The sequence below is a fragment of the Malania oleifera genome, chromosome 2, assembly GCF_029873635.1.
Source record: "Malania oleifera isolate guangnan ecotype guangnan chromosome 2, ASM2987363v1, whole genome shotgun sequence".
Classification (NCBI taxonomy): domain Eukaryota; kingdom Viridiplantae; phylum Streptophyta; class Magnoliopsida; order Santalales; family Ximeniaceae; genus Malania; species Malania oleifera.
Window position 1 is genome coordinate 144498346 of NC_080418.1, and position 16033 is coordinate 144514378.

A 16033-nucleotide genomic window follows, 5' to 3' on the forward strand; every position below is an offset into this window, starting at 1 on the left:
TTTTGTTCTACCACCAACAGAAAACCCTCAACAGGATCCTTCTACAAGTCCACTTCAACACATAATCTCGCACCAGTGGCTCGTGTTCTATATAATATGACATTATTCGTCCCCAGGAATCTACCAAATCTAGTGGCTAAACTCTGCAAACAATCCATTCTATATAAATGTAAAGGTAGACCTAGTAAGAAAATCCACTGAGGTGCGATCAATGGCTCTTTGTTTACATCAAAATCCACGGATCAGTTAAAAAGCCGAAATTGGCACCCTACAACCAATCTTCCTTCTCGTGCACATGCATGAATGTAATCCTACCAAATGCAATAGAACATGATAGTTGTCCATAAAACTTATCATTAGGACTTCAAAGAGACCCCAGGATTGGATAATATGCCTCCGAAGGACATCAATAGATGGCCTGGCAGGAAGAAATTTAAGCACCAACGCAAATTTTAGATCCTCAGCAGCCTTTTCCATCTCCACATTTAAGAAAACAAAACTTAATTCCCCATTAATTAGTCTCGGTTTCCTCAACGGGATTTTGAATTTTGAAGATGGAATTGGCCTCTTCAAGGCTTCCACAAACGATTTTCCCCCAGCGAAACCTTCCCTCTTTTTCGACCTTATTATCTCCCGAACCACTCCTTACAACCCGTAAACTAGCATCGACACCTCGCCTCAACCCTCTGGTAATAGCTACCGTAGACGGCGCAGTCATGTCTATCAGCTACCTTTTTCCATATTGAACACCAAAAACCAAAAATAAAATAAAATAAAAAATAATCAATAAAAACCAAACCTGCGGTAGACCTACGTCTTCCGTCACCGTATGTCGCCAATGCAGGTTCGCCGTCACCACTTTGTCATTGTCTCCATCTCAGATTCTCGCAGCCTAACTCGCTGCCAATGCCAGAGACAAAGCCGCTGCTGCTCTCTGACGAGTACCGCTGCCACTGCAACTTGCGGTGGAGATGGCGACACAAAGATGCTAAGGCAGACGAGTTCTTCAAAGCGACGGAGATGGCGATGCTAAAGAAGACTTCCTCCTTTCCCTTTGAACTACACGAGAGTCAGTCCTAACTCCACCCCTGGCTGCCAATAGCCGACGGTGACTCCCCACGCCTTCAGGGGTAACAGAACAACCTCGCCGAAGTCAGAGCTCCAACGACGTCGTCGTCATCTCTTGTCTCGATGGTGACAAGAGTTTCACAGAAAACCTCTCAAGAAGAGTTTGAGAAACTCCCAAACTCCATCTAGGGAGAGCGTGCAAAGAAGCCGAAGAAGGAGACCCAAAAAGCTATCAAGGGCAACGGAATAGTAGGGCGCTCCAAACGCCGTCGTCACGGAACGACTACACTCCAACTCCATCGTTGTCTTCCCTCGCAACGGCCATCTAGGGCGAGCGTGCAAAGAAGCCAGAGAAGGAGACCTAAAACGCCATCAGGGGCGACGGAACAGTAGGGCGCTCCAAACGCCGTCGTCAGGAAAAACCTATGCTCCAACTCCTTCGTCGTCTTACCTCGCGAAGTAGCTGAAAATTCATACCATGTTTTTTCTACATATATATATATATATATATATTAAAATAATTAAATTTATATATATTAAAATAAATAAATTTACTCTAATACCCCTATATTATCTATTATAACATCTCAGGCCCTAGGTGGGCACTGAGGAAATTCCTGTTCACAAGATAACATTCCTATTCAACGGAAAATATAAAGTCATACACCCATATTTACAATATTAGAATTCAATAATTTCTCAAACATTAATACATATATGTCTACCCAAAAATCCACCACCAGATCCGTATAAACTATGATGAATACATCTCCCCAAAACCACTTACTCTTTTGACAGGGCAATAGAACTATCCCCTTTACCTCTGAGCCTGATTTGCTCGTTTAGCTAGATCACCTGAAATATGTTAAATTACTAGGATGGGACAACTCTCACTAAGAAGAAATATGCTATTACCAGTGTGTGGCAACTGAGTTTACATGAATAATATATGGATAAATAACTAAAACTGAGATAGCATGTAAAATAAAATATAGTATAACTCACACCTATGTGGCTTAAAATGCAACTGTAATATTTGAGCTTTCTATTTATTCATACTTCTAGTATTATAATATATCTGTTGTTATTCTGTAAATCTGTATACGTATAAATAACTGTGAAAGCTTCCTAGGAAAATTATACGTCATGATTTACCCTATATGACTGGTTGTGCGGCCCGTAGGCAGGACTAAACACTGGTTGGCCTACCAGTGCTAGCCTAATTGTATGCATAAACATGCCTATAGCACGAAAGGCCCACTCCACCTGGTCTGGACACCAGGGAGCACTCTACACTACTGTGGCACAATCAGCTGTTCCATACTCTATCTGAGACGTATGATTGCAGTCTGAACTGAAATAGCTACGGTACCGTGCTCTGATACTGATATGATTCATTAGGGTCGGATACTGTATAATACTATTCTTTGTATATATCTTACTGTTTTATCATGATTCCAAAATAACTATAACACTGTAAAACTGATATGAATATACTGTATTATCTGAGCTAAAATATCTGTAATATCTGATATGTATGATCTAAAATATCTGAACTGAATAAACTGTAATATCTGAGTGTTATGGTTTTGTAATTCTGGGAATCATGGTATTCTATGAATACTGTAAAATATCTGTCTGTATATATACTGTAATCATAATTCTATAAATCTGGTAAATCATATTTATGTACATAAATACTGTAGATCATGATATTCTGAAAACTGTATAAATACTATATTGAAGAAATACTGACTCAAGCCACCCAATTAATAAATAGAACTGATATACTAAAATTTGTATAACTATATAATTTATACTTTGTATCTCATAATCAAATACTATAATTTACTGATAAAATTTCTAAATTTTCTAGCATAGCATATTTCCCTTACCTAACTGGTTAGGAGATCTGACTCCAATTATATTCCTACGCCCGCCACGCCAAACACAGAATCCTGTAATAATATACATTTCCCAATTCAATTAACTCATCTCAGAATAATAACCATATATGCCTTCTCTCCAGGCTTACATTTATTATTTATTCATAAAATTCGTGAACTATTATTTATTTATCAAATTACCTGAGTTCCTAGGAAAACACTTGCTGGGATCCTCAACCCATGCCCAAGGTGTTTGGAAACCTAAACCCTGCAATCACAACACCCTAATTTAATCAACGTAAACACCAGTATATTTCCATCAAACCCAAAATCTGGGTTCAGAAAAGCCTGTTAACTACTAAACCCTTAAACAACCTACTTACCCTGATTTTGGGATGGTGTCCAAATTCCTCAAACCAAAATTCTGCTCTGGTTAAGTTGTAGAGTATCTCCCTAAGATCATCATGGTAGCTTCTGATTCTCGAACCAGGGAGAAATGGGGCTGGAATCTTAGAGAGAAGGTGGAGGAACCGAAATATAGAGAGTGACAATGAGAGAGAGAGAGAGAGAGAGAGAGAGAGAGAGAGAGAGATTTTGTTGCTGAAAATCGATCTGAGTATATTTATAAACGGCTTGCGACGTGGCTTCATCGACGAGACACGTGGACTCATCGATGAACCAAAGAAAGGAGTTCGTCGACGAAGGTAAAGAACTCGTCAACGAACCAATGGGTCTGAATTATCCTCTCTGGGTATCTCTTCGTTGACGAGATAGTGGAACTCGTTCACGAACACTGCATGAGGGTTCGTTGATGAAACCAAGGCATTCGTCGACGAACCCTACTTTGATTCTTTTAAAATTTTTCTTCCTCTTTATTATTTAATTATTATAATTTTTGAGTCTCTACATTCTCCCCTCCTTATAAAATTTTGTCCTCAAAATTTTCAATCTGTGCTATACACCACCCTCTAAGGAAAACTTGTTACTAAATATATTAATTACCCTCGCTTGTTGCGGAGGAATACCGTGACTACAATTAAAGTTTTTGGAGATTACAAACATATTCATAAAAGAAAATTCTCCCTAAATGAAAACACTACCTATCCTCTATTCTACTATACAATTTACACATCAATTACTTCAGCGTGGGGTATCGCTTGGAGAGGCGCTGCTCTAGCCTATTAAAGGAGTGTCTAAGCTTGGGGTATCGCTTGTAACGGTTTGTTGCGCTCAGAAAGGAACGGTATAGTGGAATCTTTAGGTGTTATTGGCCTAAGACGAGGACGTAGGCTGGGAATAAGCCAAACCTCGTAAAAAACGTGATGTCACTCTCCTTCCTTACTCTCTTTAAATTCTAGCATATATATATATTAACTGTGTGGTTGAATTTAATTTTTGATCATATACACTGCGTGGATTGGATATTAAATAAACTAAGATTAATTTGATTTTGGGATTTGCAGAAACCGAAAAAAGTATGTTAGTTGATCAATACAAGTTGCGAAAACCGTAAGGGAGTACGTTGATTGGTTAACACCCAAGACTAATTAACTGAAAGTTTATTTAAAAGTTCAAGTTCTTAGAAGGAGTGTTGGATTTCATATTGTGTATCATATTGAGAAATCAAATCCATCAACACTGGGCTTACATATATTCACAGGGCTGCAAACAAGCAAATATCTTGAATTCTTGTAAAAGCTGAGAATTGCCAAGAAGCTGCATATTATCTCTTGATTTGGTATCTTTGGTTGTTTACTTTAAAGTTGTTGATTGGTTCTTGGTTGTTTAAGTTGTGTTTACTTGTGGTGTGTTAATTATTGGTTTGTGGATTAAATAAGTAAATAAATCTATGTTGTGTGATTGTTAAATTAACAAGTGGTTTGAGAATTCTTGAAAAGAATTAAACAAAAATTTTAATAACCCAATTCACCCCCCTTCTTGGGACTACTCCTCAACTTTCATACACACACACACACATATATGTTTAGATGCTTACTCAGGAAGCAAGCTTCCTAAGATTGATTTCAATTGAAATCAAAAGAGAACCAAAGACACCCCCCCCCCAAATTCCACGCTCTCTCTCTCTCTCTCTCTCTCTCTCTCTCTCTCTCTCTCTCTCTCTCTCTCTCTCCTCAAACTCTTACTTTCTCTCTCTAGATTTTCTATCCATCTGTAAGTCAAATCGAAAAACAAACATCATATTCGGGTCCCAACTCTGTTCTTGAACATTTTAACCAGAGTGGATTCGTCGTTGGGACGTCATAGGCAATATTCCAGGGCTAAGGTAAGGGGAATAAATTATGTCAGGTTTTTAAGTAAAATATTCCCAAAATTAAATTTTGAGTACGTGAATTTAATTAGATTTATGGTAAGTAAATATGCTCGATTTGAAATTGAGTATGTGGGATTAATGATATCTATGTTCAAATTTTATTTTAAAAATATGCCTGAGTTAAATTACATTACAGGGATTTGATTATATCAGATTTTTTGGGAATATTTTGGAATTAAATGAAACTACAGGGATTTGATTTTATCAGATTATCAGGAATAATATATATGTTTTTTTAGAATATTTAGGCTTATGGAAATGAAAATTTTGAAATATTATTTTTAGTATGTTTTTGGGAAACCAGGTATTTTGAGTTGAGTAAACTTTAGAAGATGATTTAATGTTAGTCCTCGGCAAAATATATTTTTCCCAGATAATTATTATATTATAAATTATCACTCAAACTATGTGGCATGAGTATGAATATTTTTACTGTATATATATAAGTATGTCAGATTATTTTATGATCATCCAAAGTAATATGATGTTATAATGATTTCATAAAATGTTACAAATAGTATGGAATTATGATATGAGAGTTTAACCAGCTTAATTCTATGATCAGTATATATTATGACAATTTAGTCGGTTTAATGTCGTGATAGTTCAACAGGCTTTATGTCATGACAATTTAGCTAGCTTAATGACGTGACAATTCAGCCGACTTTATGTCGTGACAGTTTAGTCGGTTTAATGTCATGACAGTTCAACTGACTTTATACCGTGATCAATGATGAAATGACAGTTTATACAAAAATTATGATATGACAGATTTAATGCAGAAATATGAAAAATGAGATTATGTTACAGATATATTATATGAATTGTATTATATGGTATCAGAACCCTGATGGATCAATTATGTTCAGAGCACTGTACCATTGCTGTTATGATATAATCAGTGCCACCACACTTCTTAGATAGAGTGTAGGTGATTGGATAGTCGATTGGGCCATTGAAGAGTAGGATACCCTCCTGGATCCGGACCAGGGTAGGGGTGGCTAATCGTACTTACAGACGCATTATGTTTGGCTTAGTGTGGTAGGTCAGCCATTGATAAGTCCCTCTTACGGGTTGCATAACCCGATCATGTGGGGTTATTACATCATATTATATGATTGTCCATCAAGGGGAAAATTTAGTTATGTATATGTATATCAGATGATTTATGTACTCAAAGAAATTTATTATGATACAGTATGTATTTTCCATATATATAGGTGTGAGTACAAATTTACCTGATTTATCAATTGAAGTTTACTGTTTAAAGTATATATTTATGCTACACAGAACTCATGTCACCACACATTGATACTAATCTATTCCTTCTTACTGAGAGGTGTCTCACCCCATGATTTTCCAATATTTTTCAGATGTCATATGGAGTATAACAGTGATCAAAGTAGTGTAGTGAAACGTGAGTGGGATAGAAAGCTTTATTTAGAATAGATCTTTATTAAATTATGTTTTTAATGTATTTAAAATTTTAGGGGTGTTAATTGTGATATTGGAAATGATATTGTTATATTGGGTTAATTAGTACTCTGGTAATTTGTATTTGAGGTCTTCCACTGTATGAAAATATTATTACAGGTTGTATCAGAGTAGTGGAATTTTTGAGTCATCACATGCTGAGTCTTGAGCAGAGGAGATGAATGTCAGGCTGCAGACGATGGAAACGGAGAACCACGAGTTAAAACAACAAGTGTCCACTTGGGGAGCGGAGCTGGCAGCCATAAAGAACTGAAAAGCGGAGATGGAATAATTGTTGCACCAAACTCTTCGAGATGATACGTGTGGCTCCTCCTCTCATTAGAATGCGTGTAAAAGGTAATTGCCCTTTTCAAAACCAGTGGTAGGGTAGGGTCCTAGGGAAATAGGATGTTTCCAGACCATGGTCCAAAAGTTTGGACTTTGACAACTACAAGTATTACAATTATTTGCACACTCCAATCTTCTGCACAAATTCATCTAATATTAAACTCTTTCCAATCTACAAGCCCCCGATTTGAAATCACGTAATCTACGCCAACAGTAACCGTCGACGATTTTGTACTGAGAAAATAACCTCCTGTGTATTGCCTAAAACTATTAGTGGTAAGGGCCCAATCCGTCGATGGTTTGCCCTCAGTGTTGTAAACTCCTCACATGCAATTATACCTCGCTTCACGTAGCTTTCTTTGGTACATTTGATCTCCTTTGAATATGAGCCACATTCCCAACAATACACTTAATTTTTCAATATGGTACAACTCTAGCACCCTAACAAGTGACAATTTCTAGTACTAATAAATTATTTTTTTCACTTCTACAAGGTAACATAATGTTAATTTGAAGTCCAAATTAAGTTTGGTGACCAAACCAATGTGATAGAAACCTCATGTAGGATGGAAGTATGAAATTTGGTTCTTTTATGCATTTTTACAAATTAGAGGAACAAAAAAGCATTTTAATTATTATGTGACTAGCCATTGGTTCAAGTAGACTAACATCATATCTCGTGGTTGTCTTATAGGATATTTTAGTTATTAGAGTTTGAGATTCCTATATTGAAGGTCACATGTTTGAGTATTGCCTCCCAACCAAAAAACAAAAAAAAATGATACTAACATTATAACTTGTTTGATAAAGAACCAAATACCTTTTGAGGGATGATGTAGATTGAGATAGAGAGATGGTGAATGGGCTCGTTATGCTAACTCTCATCAGACGTGAAAGGATAAGGATAATATTTAGAATCGTAGAATTCATAGAAATCATAGAAGGAGGGCGAAGGATAGGGAGGTGAAAGGATTTGTATTAGAAAAGGGGAAAAACGAGATAAGAGGGGATAGATTAAAATAAAAAGAGACAAAGAGATTAAAAAATGTAAATGGGGATAAATGGTACTAAGGTCTGTTCTAACATTGGGATATTGCATTATGTGTATTGAATTGATTGAGAGATGCTTACAAGATAGGTTATTCCCCTATTTATACCCTTTGAGGTCAAATGTACATCAATTTTAAGGTTACAAATTGTAAACTTGAGTTATAAATCCTGACTATAATTTGGTTCATTTTTTAACATTAAAAACCTAATCATAATTAGGGTTGTTTCTAAAAACATAAAAGCCTAATAATAAATTAGGAATGTTCTCATAACATTAAAGATTTAATTTATTATAGTTGATATGCTTTTCCAATGCTTGTTCATCTCATCACCTGATGACTGCACAACATTCACCTAATGACTAGATGATCAATATTGCCCGATGGTTGCATGACTTTTGTTGCCTAGGTGGTTATTTCTAATTTTTGTGTCACCTAGATGATAGATGACTTGGACTACTACGACATACCCAAGTAATGCTAATTATATTTTAGGTTGCGCTAAGAGATAGCGCAAACTCAACTTGATTGCAAAGTTCAAACAATTTACAGTCATAATTAAAGCATCAAAGATTAAAGTTAGCAAACACTTCACTATTTAATGTTTTAATTGTCATATTTTGATAAATAAAAAAATTCAGTTTTTGTGCTTTGAGGAGATCTTGAGGAGTATCTTCGTTTAGCTTGAATATAAAACATTAACAATCAAACCATCACAACAAAGATTTAAGGAAATGAATGGCAAATTGATCAAAGATTCAAAGTTTAAGAACTTAATTAATGTGGTTAACCCATTTATTCATCACTGTCAATAATCTATCTTACTTCAAAAATAATTGAAGCCCGGCCCAGGAAAATGACAGGGTTGGTGGGTTTCAGTTTCATGCACTGTGGAAGTCAGAGTACAAATTGTGTGTGTGTGTGTGTGAGAGAGAGAGAGAGAGAGAGAGTGGGAACAGTGAGATGGGGTGTAGGGTAGTGCATGGAAGGTGTTGTGGACAGAGAGGAGGAAGAAGTATAGGGTTGTGGGCTGTGGCAGCTGCAGCAGGCAGAGCTCCCTCTCAACCATCAAACTGGCCTGCAGGGGCCTGAGCCACACCCCGACCAGGGCTCGCCCGCCGAAGCATTTGCTGGAATTGGATATACAGAGAGAGAGAGAGAGAGTATTTAATTAAATGAATCCCCATGAAAGGAACACTCGTGGGTAAACTAATTATTAATTAGATAGCCAAGGGAATTAGCTCGACTCCATCTAAACTAAACAAATCTACAAAACAAAACAAAACCCTCTTCCATCCCTTTTATGCATTTGTATGTATGGTTGTTGTGGGACAACCCTCTCTCTCTCTCTCTCTCTCGGTGCGGTGTGTGGAAAGGGTTAATCAGTTTAGGGAGACAAGACAATGAAGCCTAGCTAATTCCTGACCATGTCTTTGTCCTATTCATCATACCCTCCTCCCCTTCTTTCTTAATTCCCCTGAATCTCTCTTCACCCTTTGCTCAGGTTGTTGGACATATTTGCTTCTTTCTTCTTCTTCTTTTTCTTTTTCTTTTAAGTTCTGTTCACACGCTGTTCAACATTTAAGAAGCCATATAGCTGCTGCTGCTGAGCTTGTTCTTTCAATTCCCAATATCATCTTCTGCTTCTTTCTTCCCTCTCTGTAACCCATTCCATTTTCTCTTCTCTCTCTCTCTCTCTCTGAAATCGTGTGATCGATCAGAGTGTCCCCCACCCCCATCTCTCTGCTTTGGCATAAATTTCTCTCTTGTTTAGTCACATTCCACAAGTGATTTCCTGTTTCTCCCTTTTTCACTCAGTTGGGTTCACTTTATCAACCTTGATTTTCCTCTTCCTTTTTTTTTTTAAAAAAAAATTTGGTGTTTTTGTTCAGTCTCTCCATTTTTCAGCCTTTCTGCTAGTCACCATCTTCATTATTTTTGCTCTCTCTCTCTCTCTCAAAATATTTCTCCCCTGGTTTAATCATGAACAATCCCTATTCCAGTTACTACACAGGATGGTTCCACCAATACTTCTCTAATTCCTCAACCTCTTCTTCTTCTTCTTCTTCTTCATCATCATCATCATACAACTACAACTCATATTACTCATCATCAGGCAACACCATCAACATCAACAACAGCTCTTTCAGCATTGATCATCAAATTCATCCTCACCGCCAATCCTCACCTCCCTCTCCACCTCTCAGGGAAGCTCTGCCTCTCCTCACCTTAAGCCCAGCAAGACATCATGAGTACCATGTTGAAGAACATCATCCCTCCTGCACTACTTTTACTCATCAACAATCCTTCTTTTCTCCTTCTCCTTCTCCTTCTGCTGCTGCTGCTGAAGATGACGACCAACAAGATGTCACTGTGGCTCTGCACTTAGGGCTTCCTACCTCTTCTTCTGTTGTGGGTGTCCCAAATCTCTCCTCAGCAGATGATGATGACAAGGATGAAGACCACCAAGTCACTGTTGCTGCTTCTGCCGCCACTGGACTCAACAAGGGTCAGTACTGGATCCCTACCCCTGCCCAGATTTTGATTGGACCTACTCAGTTCTCTTGCCCTCTCTGCTTCAAAACCTTCAACAGATACAACAACATGCAGGTAATGCCTCATCAAACCCATCATCACCTTCATCCTTAAACCCTTCAATTCCTTCAGAACAATATAAAATGCATACCAATAGTCAATCTCTTCTCTGCAAACTTTTATGTTATATTGTATTGGATTTATTATATATATGGAAACCTGAACTTTTTTATCTGAGCTGGGTTCAGGAGTGATGGGACAAATTAAAAATTAAAAGGGCCACTAATTAGGGTTTTCTTTTTTGCTTTTTCCTCCTCTCCATCTTTTTGCATGATCTGTGGATTTGGGATTTCCAATAAAAAAGAGGAATAAGTCTACTTGGTCTAACCGAGGCCAAGATGAGTGCTCCCTACCTTTATGTGATTGAACTACACACGGTTGTGTTGTTAATGTGCCTTGAAGTTTGTGTTCTACACTTTTTGCAGTAATGTAAAACTGGAAATTCCCACTTCTGGGCCTCAGATGTCATCTTCAGACAATAACCTATTTTCTCTCTATGCGTATGAATAGTTGAGTACTGCTCAACCTGAACCTGAAGAGCAAAACAAAAACCAATACCCTCTGATCAAACATATATATATATATATATATATATATATTTATATATATATATATATATATATAAATATATACACATGTAAACTCCACAAATAGTATTTCTTTCCTCAGTGAATGACTGAGGCCAGGGGATATATATATAGAACCTCTTTGACGCATTTCCCTATCTTAGCACCAACTTTCCCTCTTTCCTTTAAATGTAGACCACAAAGAAGAAAAAAAGGAGCAAGCAAAACCCTTTTTCTGATCAAATCTCATTCATATATCACAAAATGATGAATATACCCCTTACATGAAAACCCCTTCTGATTAAAATCAAAGGTGCTGCAGATTCTCATTCATATATATATTATATTATATTACATTATGCATGTATGGATCTATGTATGTGCATGCATATATGCAAACAAGCCCATTATCATCTACTGTTTTGGAAATTAATCATAATTATTATGAATACTGTGATTAACATTCTAGTGCTGCTAAGATTTCAATTCAAATATTTTTAATTTTTTAGTGGTGCCAATTCCAATATTGATATATGATGCTTTACTTTTATTTCTCTACTGTCAGGATTTAATTAACTATGCTGATCATCATATTAATTCTTTCTATGATTAAATCTTTGAAAAGCACACTAGGAAAAAGTATCACCCTTAATGATGGAACAAATTTTGTCACTAAAGGTCCTGCAACATAATGAAACATTGGCCTTTTTGGAAGCAAAATTAAGGCACATTAGTAGTAGTGGACTTTTAGTGACGGATTTGGATTGTCATTAAAACTTCGTCACAATATTAAGTATGTGCGTCAAATTTTTGTGACCATATACTTGGTTATTTGTAATGGATTGCAATCCATCACTAGAAGTTTCTAACGAGACCTATTTTATATGTTGAATTCATTGCTTCAATTTTATATATGGATTCGATTTTGTGTATGCATGTAGATTAAAATTCTCTTTTTCTTTTGCATACATTATACAAAAAATATATATGAATATGCATAAAGATGCACATGTGGGGGCATGGATCTCAGTACAGAAAAGGGCCAGAGTCTCTAAGAGGAACACAGCCCACGGCCATGCTCAAGCTGCCATGCTACTGCTGCGCACCAGGGTGCAGGAACAATATTGACCATCCCAGATCGAAGCCCCTGAAGGACTTCAGAACCCTTCAGACCCATTATAAGAGAAAGCACGGCATCAAGCCCTTTGCGTGCCGAAAGTGCGGTAAGGCCTTCGCGGTCCGGGGCGATTGGAGAACCCACGAGAAGAACTGTGGGAAGCTCTGGTATTGCATTTGTGGATCCGATTTCAAGCACAAGAGGTCCCTCAAAGATCACATTAAGGCTTTTGGACATGGCCATGCGTCTTATGGCATTGACTGTTTCGAAGAAGACGACGAACCAGCTTCCGAAGTTGAGCAAGATAACGAACATTCTTAGTGATATATATATATATAATCATTGGTAAGGGGTCTTCAGTCGGGAATTGAACCATCTAATATTTTGATATGATCTTGATTAATGATTTACCCAGTTATGTATGCATGGCCTGATTGATCGAACCCTGCGATCGCTAGAGATTTCATATAAAGAATTATTTGAACTTTGAGGGCCTTAAATTTTGTTTTTTTTTCCTGTTCTTTCCTCGCTGGTCGTTGTTTATCACCCAGGTTTTTTTTTTTTTTTTTTTACATGAATTAAAAGGGTTCCCAGCAATAATTAATGCAAATCCCTTTTCCTGTCATGCATGCACACGCACGCACACCCGTGCATGCTTATAATTTACTTTGTGTAGTTTTGCAGAAAGTAAATAACAACCTTGTCAATATTTAACACATGATTATATAGTTATAATAGATTTATATGATCATGTGGGCACAGATATTTTTAGAGTGCTATTCCATTCAATCAAAATGTTCACGTCTAATTCAATGAGTTGATATTCTTTAGAATATGATGAAATATAGTTGAATTACAATCTTTTCATCGAATATAGACTACATATACTTAATATTCCCAAATAGATGTGTATGGAGGACTGCTTCCTCATGAAAGCATGCCCAAAATGAAGCTCTCTTTCTCTCTCTGGTGGTGCGTTGAAAAGAAGAATTATAAGATTTGGTTTAACTTTGAAGAGGAAGATATATAATGCATATGAGTATGTGACAGATGGAGATGGAGATGGAGATGGAGATCATCCGACTACGTGGGGTGTACGTCTTTGCCAACTCTTGCTTTGCCTCCAGGAATTAATTCGTTGGGTGAGATTTATGTGTGAGCGTGTGCGTGTTAATGTAAGTAGTCATTAATGAAAGATATATAGGTTGAGTTAAGGAAGACGGTAGGCTTTAATTTGCAGCCGTTATATTAACGCATGCAGGAGCTTTTTAAAGAGAGACGGAGGAGATGAGATGATGGCATAGATTACATAACATAATATAATAGCGGTGGAGATATATATCCAGTTGGGTTATTGATGAACAGAACACACTATACGTGGAGAGATTCACTTCAGAAACTAACTCAAATCAAATGATTACCCATATATATATATATATATATATATATATACACATGAACGCACACGGACACAGTAATTCCATAAATTTATTATATATAAGCACATGTATAGAGTATTTAATGCACATGAATATACATATATTACATATATATATATATATATATATATACATATATGCAGGGGGAGAGAGAGAGAGAGAGAGACAGAGATGCATGGATGAGATGGATATGGATTTGGGTGGCAGCTTTGGGGAAAGTAGGCTAAAGAGAGAGAGAGGGGGGGCAGAAGGGAGGAGGGGGGGGGGGGGGGGGGGGGGGGGGAGTCAAAAAGGCTGCTGAGATGTCATTTCAAGGCACGATCTGTTGAGGAACGGATGGGAGGGGACTGGGTAATTGGTGTCTTCTCAGTTCACCCTGATACCCATCCATCACAACTCTCTCTCTCTCTCTCTCTCTCTCTCTCTGCTTGATCTCTTTTCCTCTTTACCCCGCCCTACTTTATGACGAGGTAAGTATGGCAGTCCTCTACACATCTGCACACCAAACCTATAAAAAGTTTTTAACTTGCAGTGGGAGTATGGATTTCTATAATCTAAAATTTATATTTATCTAAATTTAGATAAAATTTAATATAATTTAATATTATATTTTATTTAAATTTCTATAAATATAAATTTAAAATCTCTCTTAAACTTAGGGTTACCATATGTATTTTTTTGAGTAAATTATTATAATAGTGTTCAAAACCATGGCACATATTCATATTTTAAATTTTAATTTTTTGAACTTCCAAAAATAATTTTAATTTTTTTCACTATAATTTTATCACTGGTTGGATTTTACACTGTCAATCGTCTAGTTTAATTAAATTGTGTAATACATTCATTTGTAAATTATTGACTAAGTTCCATGAAATATTAAAATTTAAGGGTGAATGTGAAACTCAACAAATATTTTGGGGATCATTTCATTTTAGAGCTTCTTTCAAAATCCCAATTAACATTAACATTTGGACAAAATTAATCCTAAAGCCATTTTAAAATTTTGGGACTAATATGAAACAAGGACATTGTTTCGGGACTATTGGTACAATTTACAATTTGTTTTTTAGTTTCTTTAGGAAAAGGAAGCCAACACTAGCTAGGGCTACTTAAAAAGCTCTAACCCATCAATGTCCTATCCTATATTTTTTTCCTACCCTTCTCAAGATTCAAATCAAATCTCCAACATAAAAGTATCAAATTTTAACTACCATGATGTCCCCTAGAAACTTCAAAAACATTTTCGTTAGTAGGAAAATCTATTCTTGGTAACATCCTTCAATTGGAAGCACCAGGAGTTAAATCTCCCCTCAAATATTGAAGTGATTTATGTATGTTATTTGTACTTGCCATTATAATGACATACCAATTGTGTTTGATCTGATGTTGTTTCCCTGAATAACTAATTAATTGATAAGGTTAAGATATTCTATCTAAGGTGTCATTGGTTAGGCTAACCTTGCTGACACGTCATTTATCAAGCTAACCTTGATGAAGATTCACTAGCTAATATTAAGTTGGTCTAACACTGATGGTATGTCATTTGTTGGGTAACTTTGCTGACATGTCACGGGTTAATCAACTTTAGGCCCATCTCGAGCTTATTTTAATGACAAACCAATTCAATATCTTGAAAATATTTTGTAATATTAGTCTTTAGATTTCATTAGCTTAGTTTTGATAATAACAAATTATTTTGAATTAATATCTTCGATTTTAATTAGTTATGATTCAACAAGATTTCAAGCCATTAGAGTTGATCTATTGGGAGATCTTGAAATTTTTATTAATTGTATAATTGTATTTGCGTCTATCATTTATAAAGTTGTATGTACAAAACTTTATATAACTATCATATTATGATACAACAAATGAAAACAAAAGGAAGTTGACTGATATGATCCACACTTCTTGGACTAGTTGACTGTCCTTAAGAATCGTTTTGACCTAAGGAAGAAGTTATCTTATCAATAAGTTCTTAGGAATAGCTTACCAGACCCTGTGCAAGATGTGTCTAATGGCTAGTGAAGGGTCAATCGGCCCAAGGCATAAATTGGCCGTTTGGACTACCTAGCACATCCTAACAAGCAAAAATAACTAGTTTGACTCCAAACACTTTTTATACGGCCTTATTAAACCAAAGGAAGTGAAGAGAGA

At 36.3% G+C, this 16033-nt stretch overlaps 1 protein-coding gene across 1 annotated transcript; it reads left to right on the top strand.

Moving 5' to 3' along the window:
• Positions 1 to 9654: 9654 nt before the first annotated feature.
• LOC131147933 (zinc finger protein WIP2-like) lies at positions 9655 to 12934 on the top strand. Its single transcript, XM_058097601.1, has 2 exons — positions 9655 to 10766; positions 12321 to 12934. Exons 1-2 carry the CDS (start codon positions 10140 to 10142, stop codon positions 12753 to 12755), a joined length of 1062 nt encoding a protein of 353 aa, XP_057953584.1. The 5' UTR covers positions 9655 to 10139; the 3' UTR covers positions 12756 to 12934.
• Positions 12935 to 16033: the final 3099 nt, after the last annotated feature.

Bases quoted from the DNA above. Each gene is read 5' to 3' on its own strand.
- LOC131147933 (XM_058097601.1), top strand. From the start codon at position 10,140: ATGAACAATCCCTATTCCAGTTACTACACAGGATGGTTCCACCAATAC. The intron at 10,767-12,320 runs GTAATGCCTCAT...ATATGCATAAAG, and splicing joins ACAGATACAACAACATGCAG to ATGCACATGTGGGGGCATGG.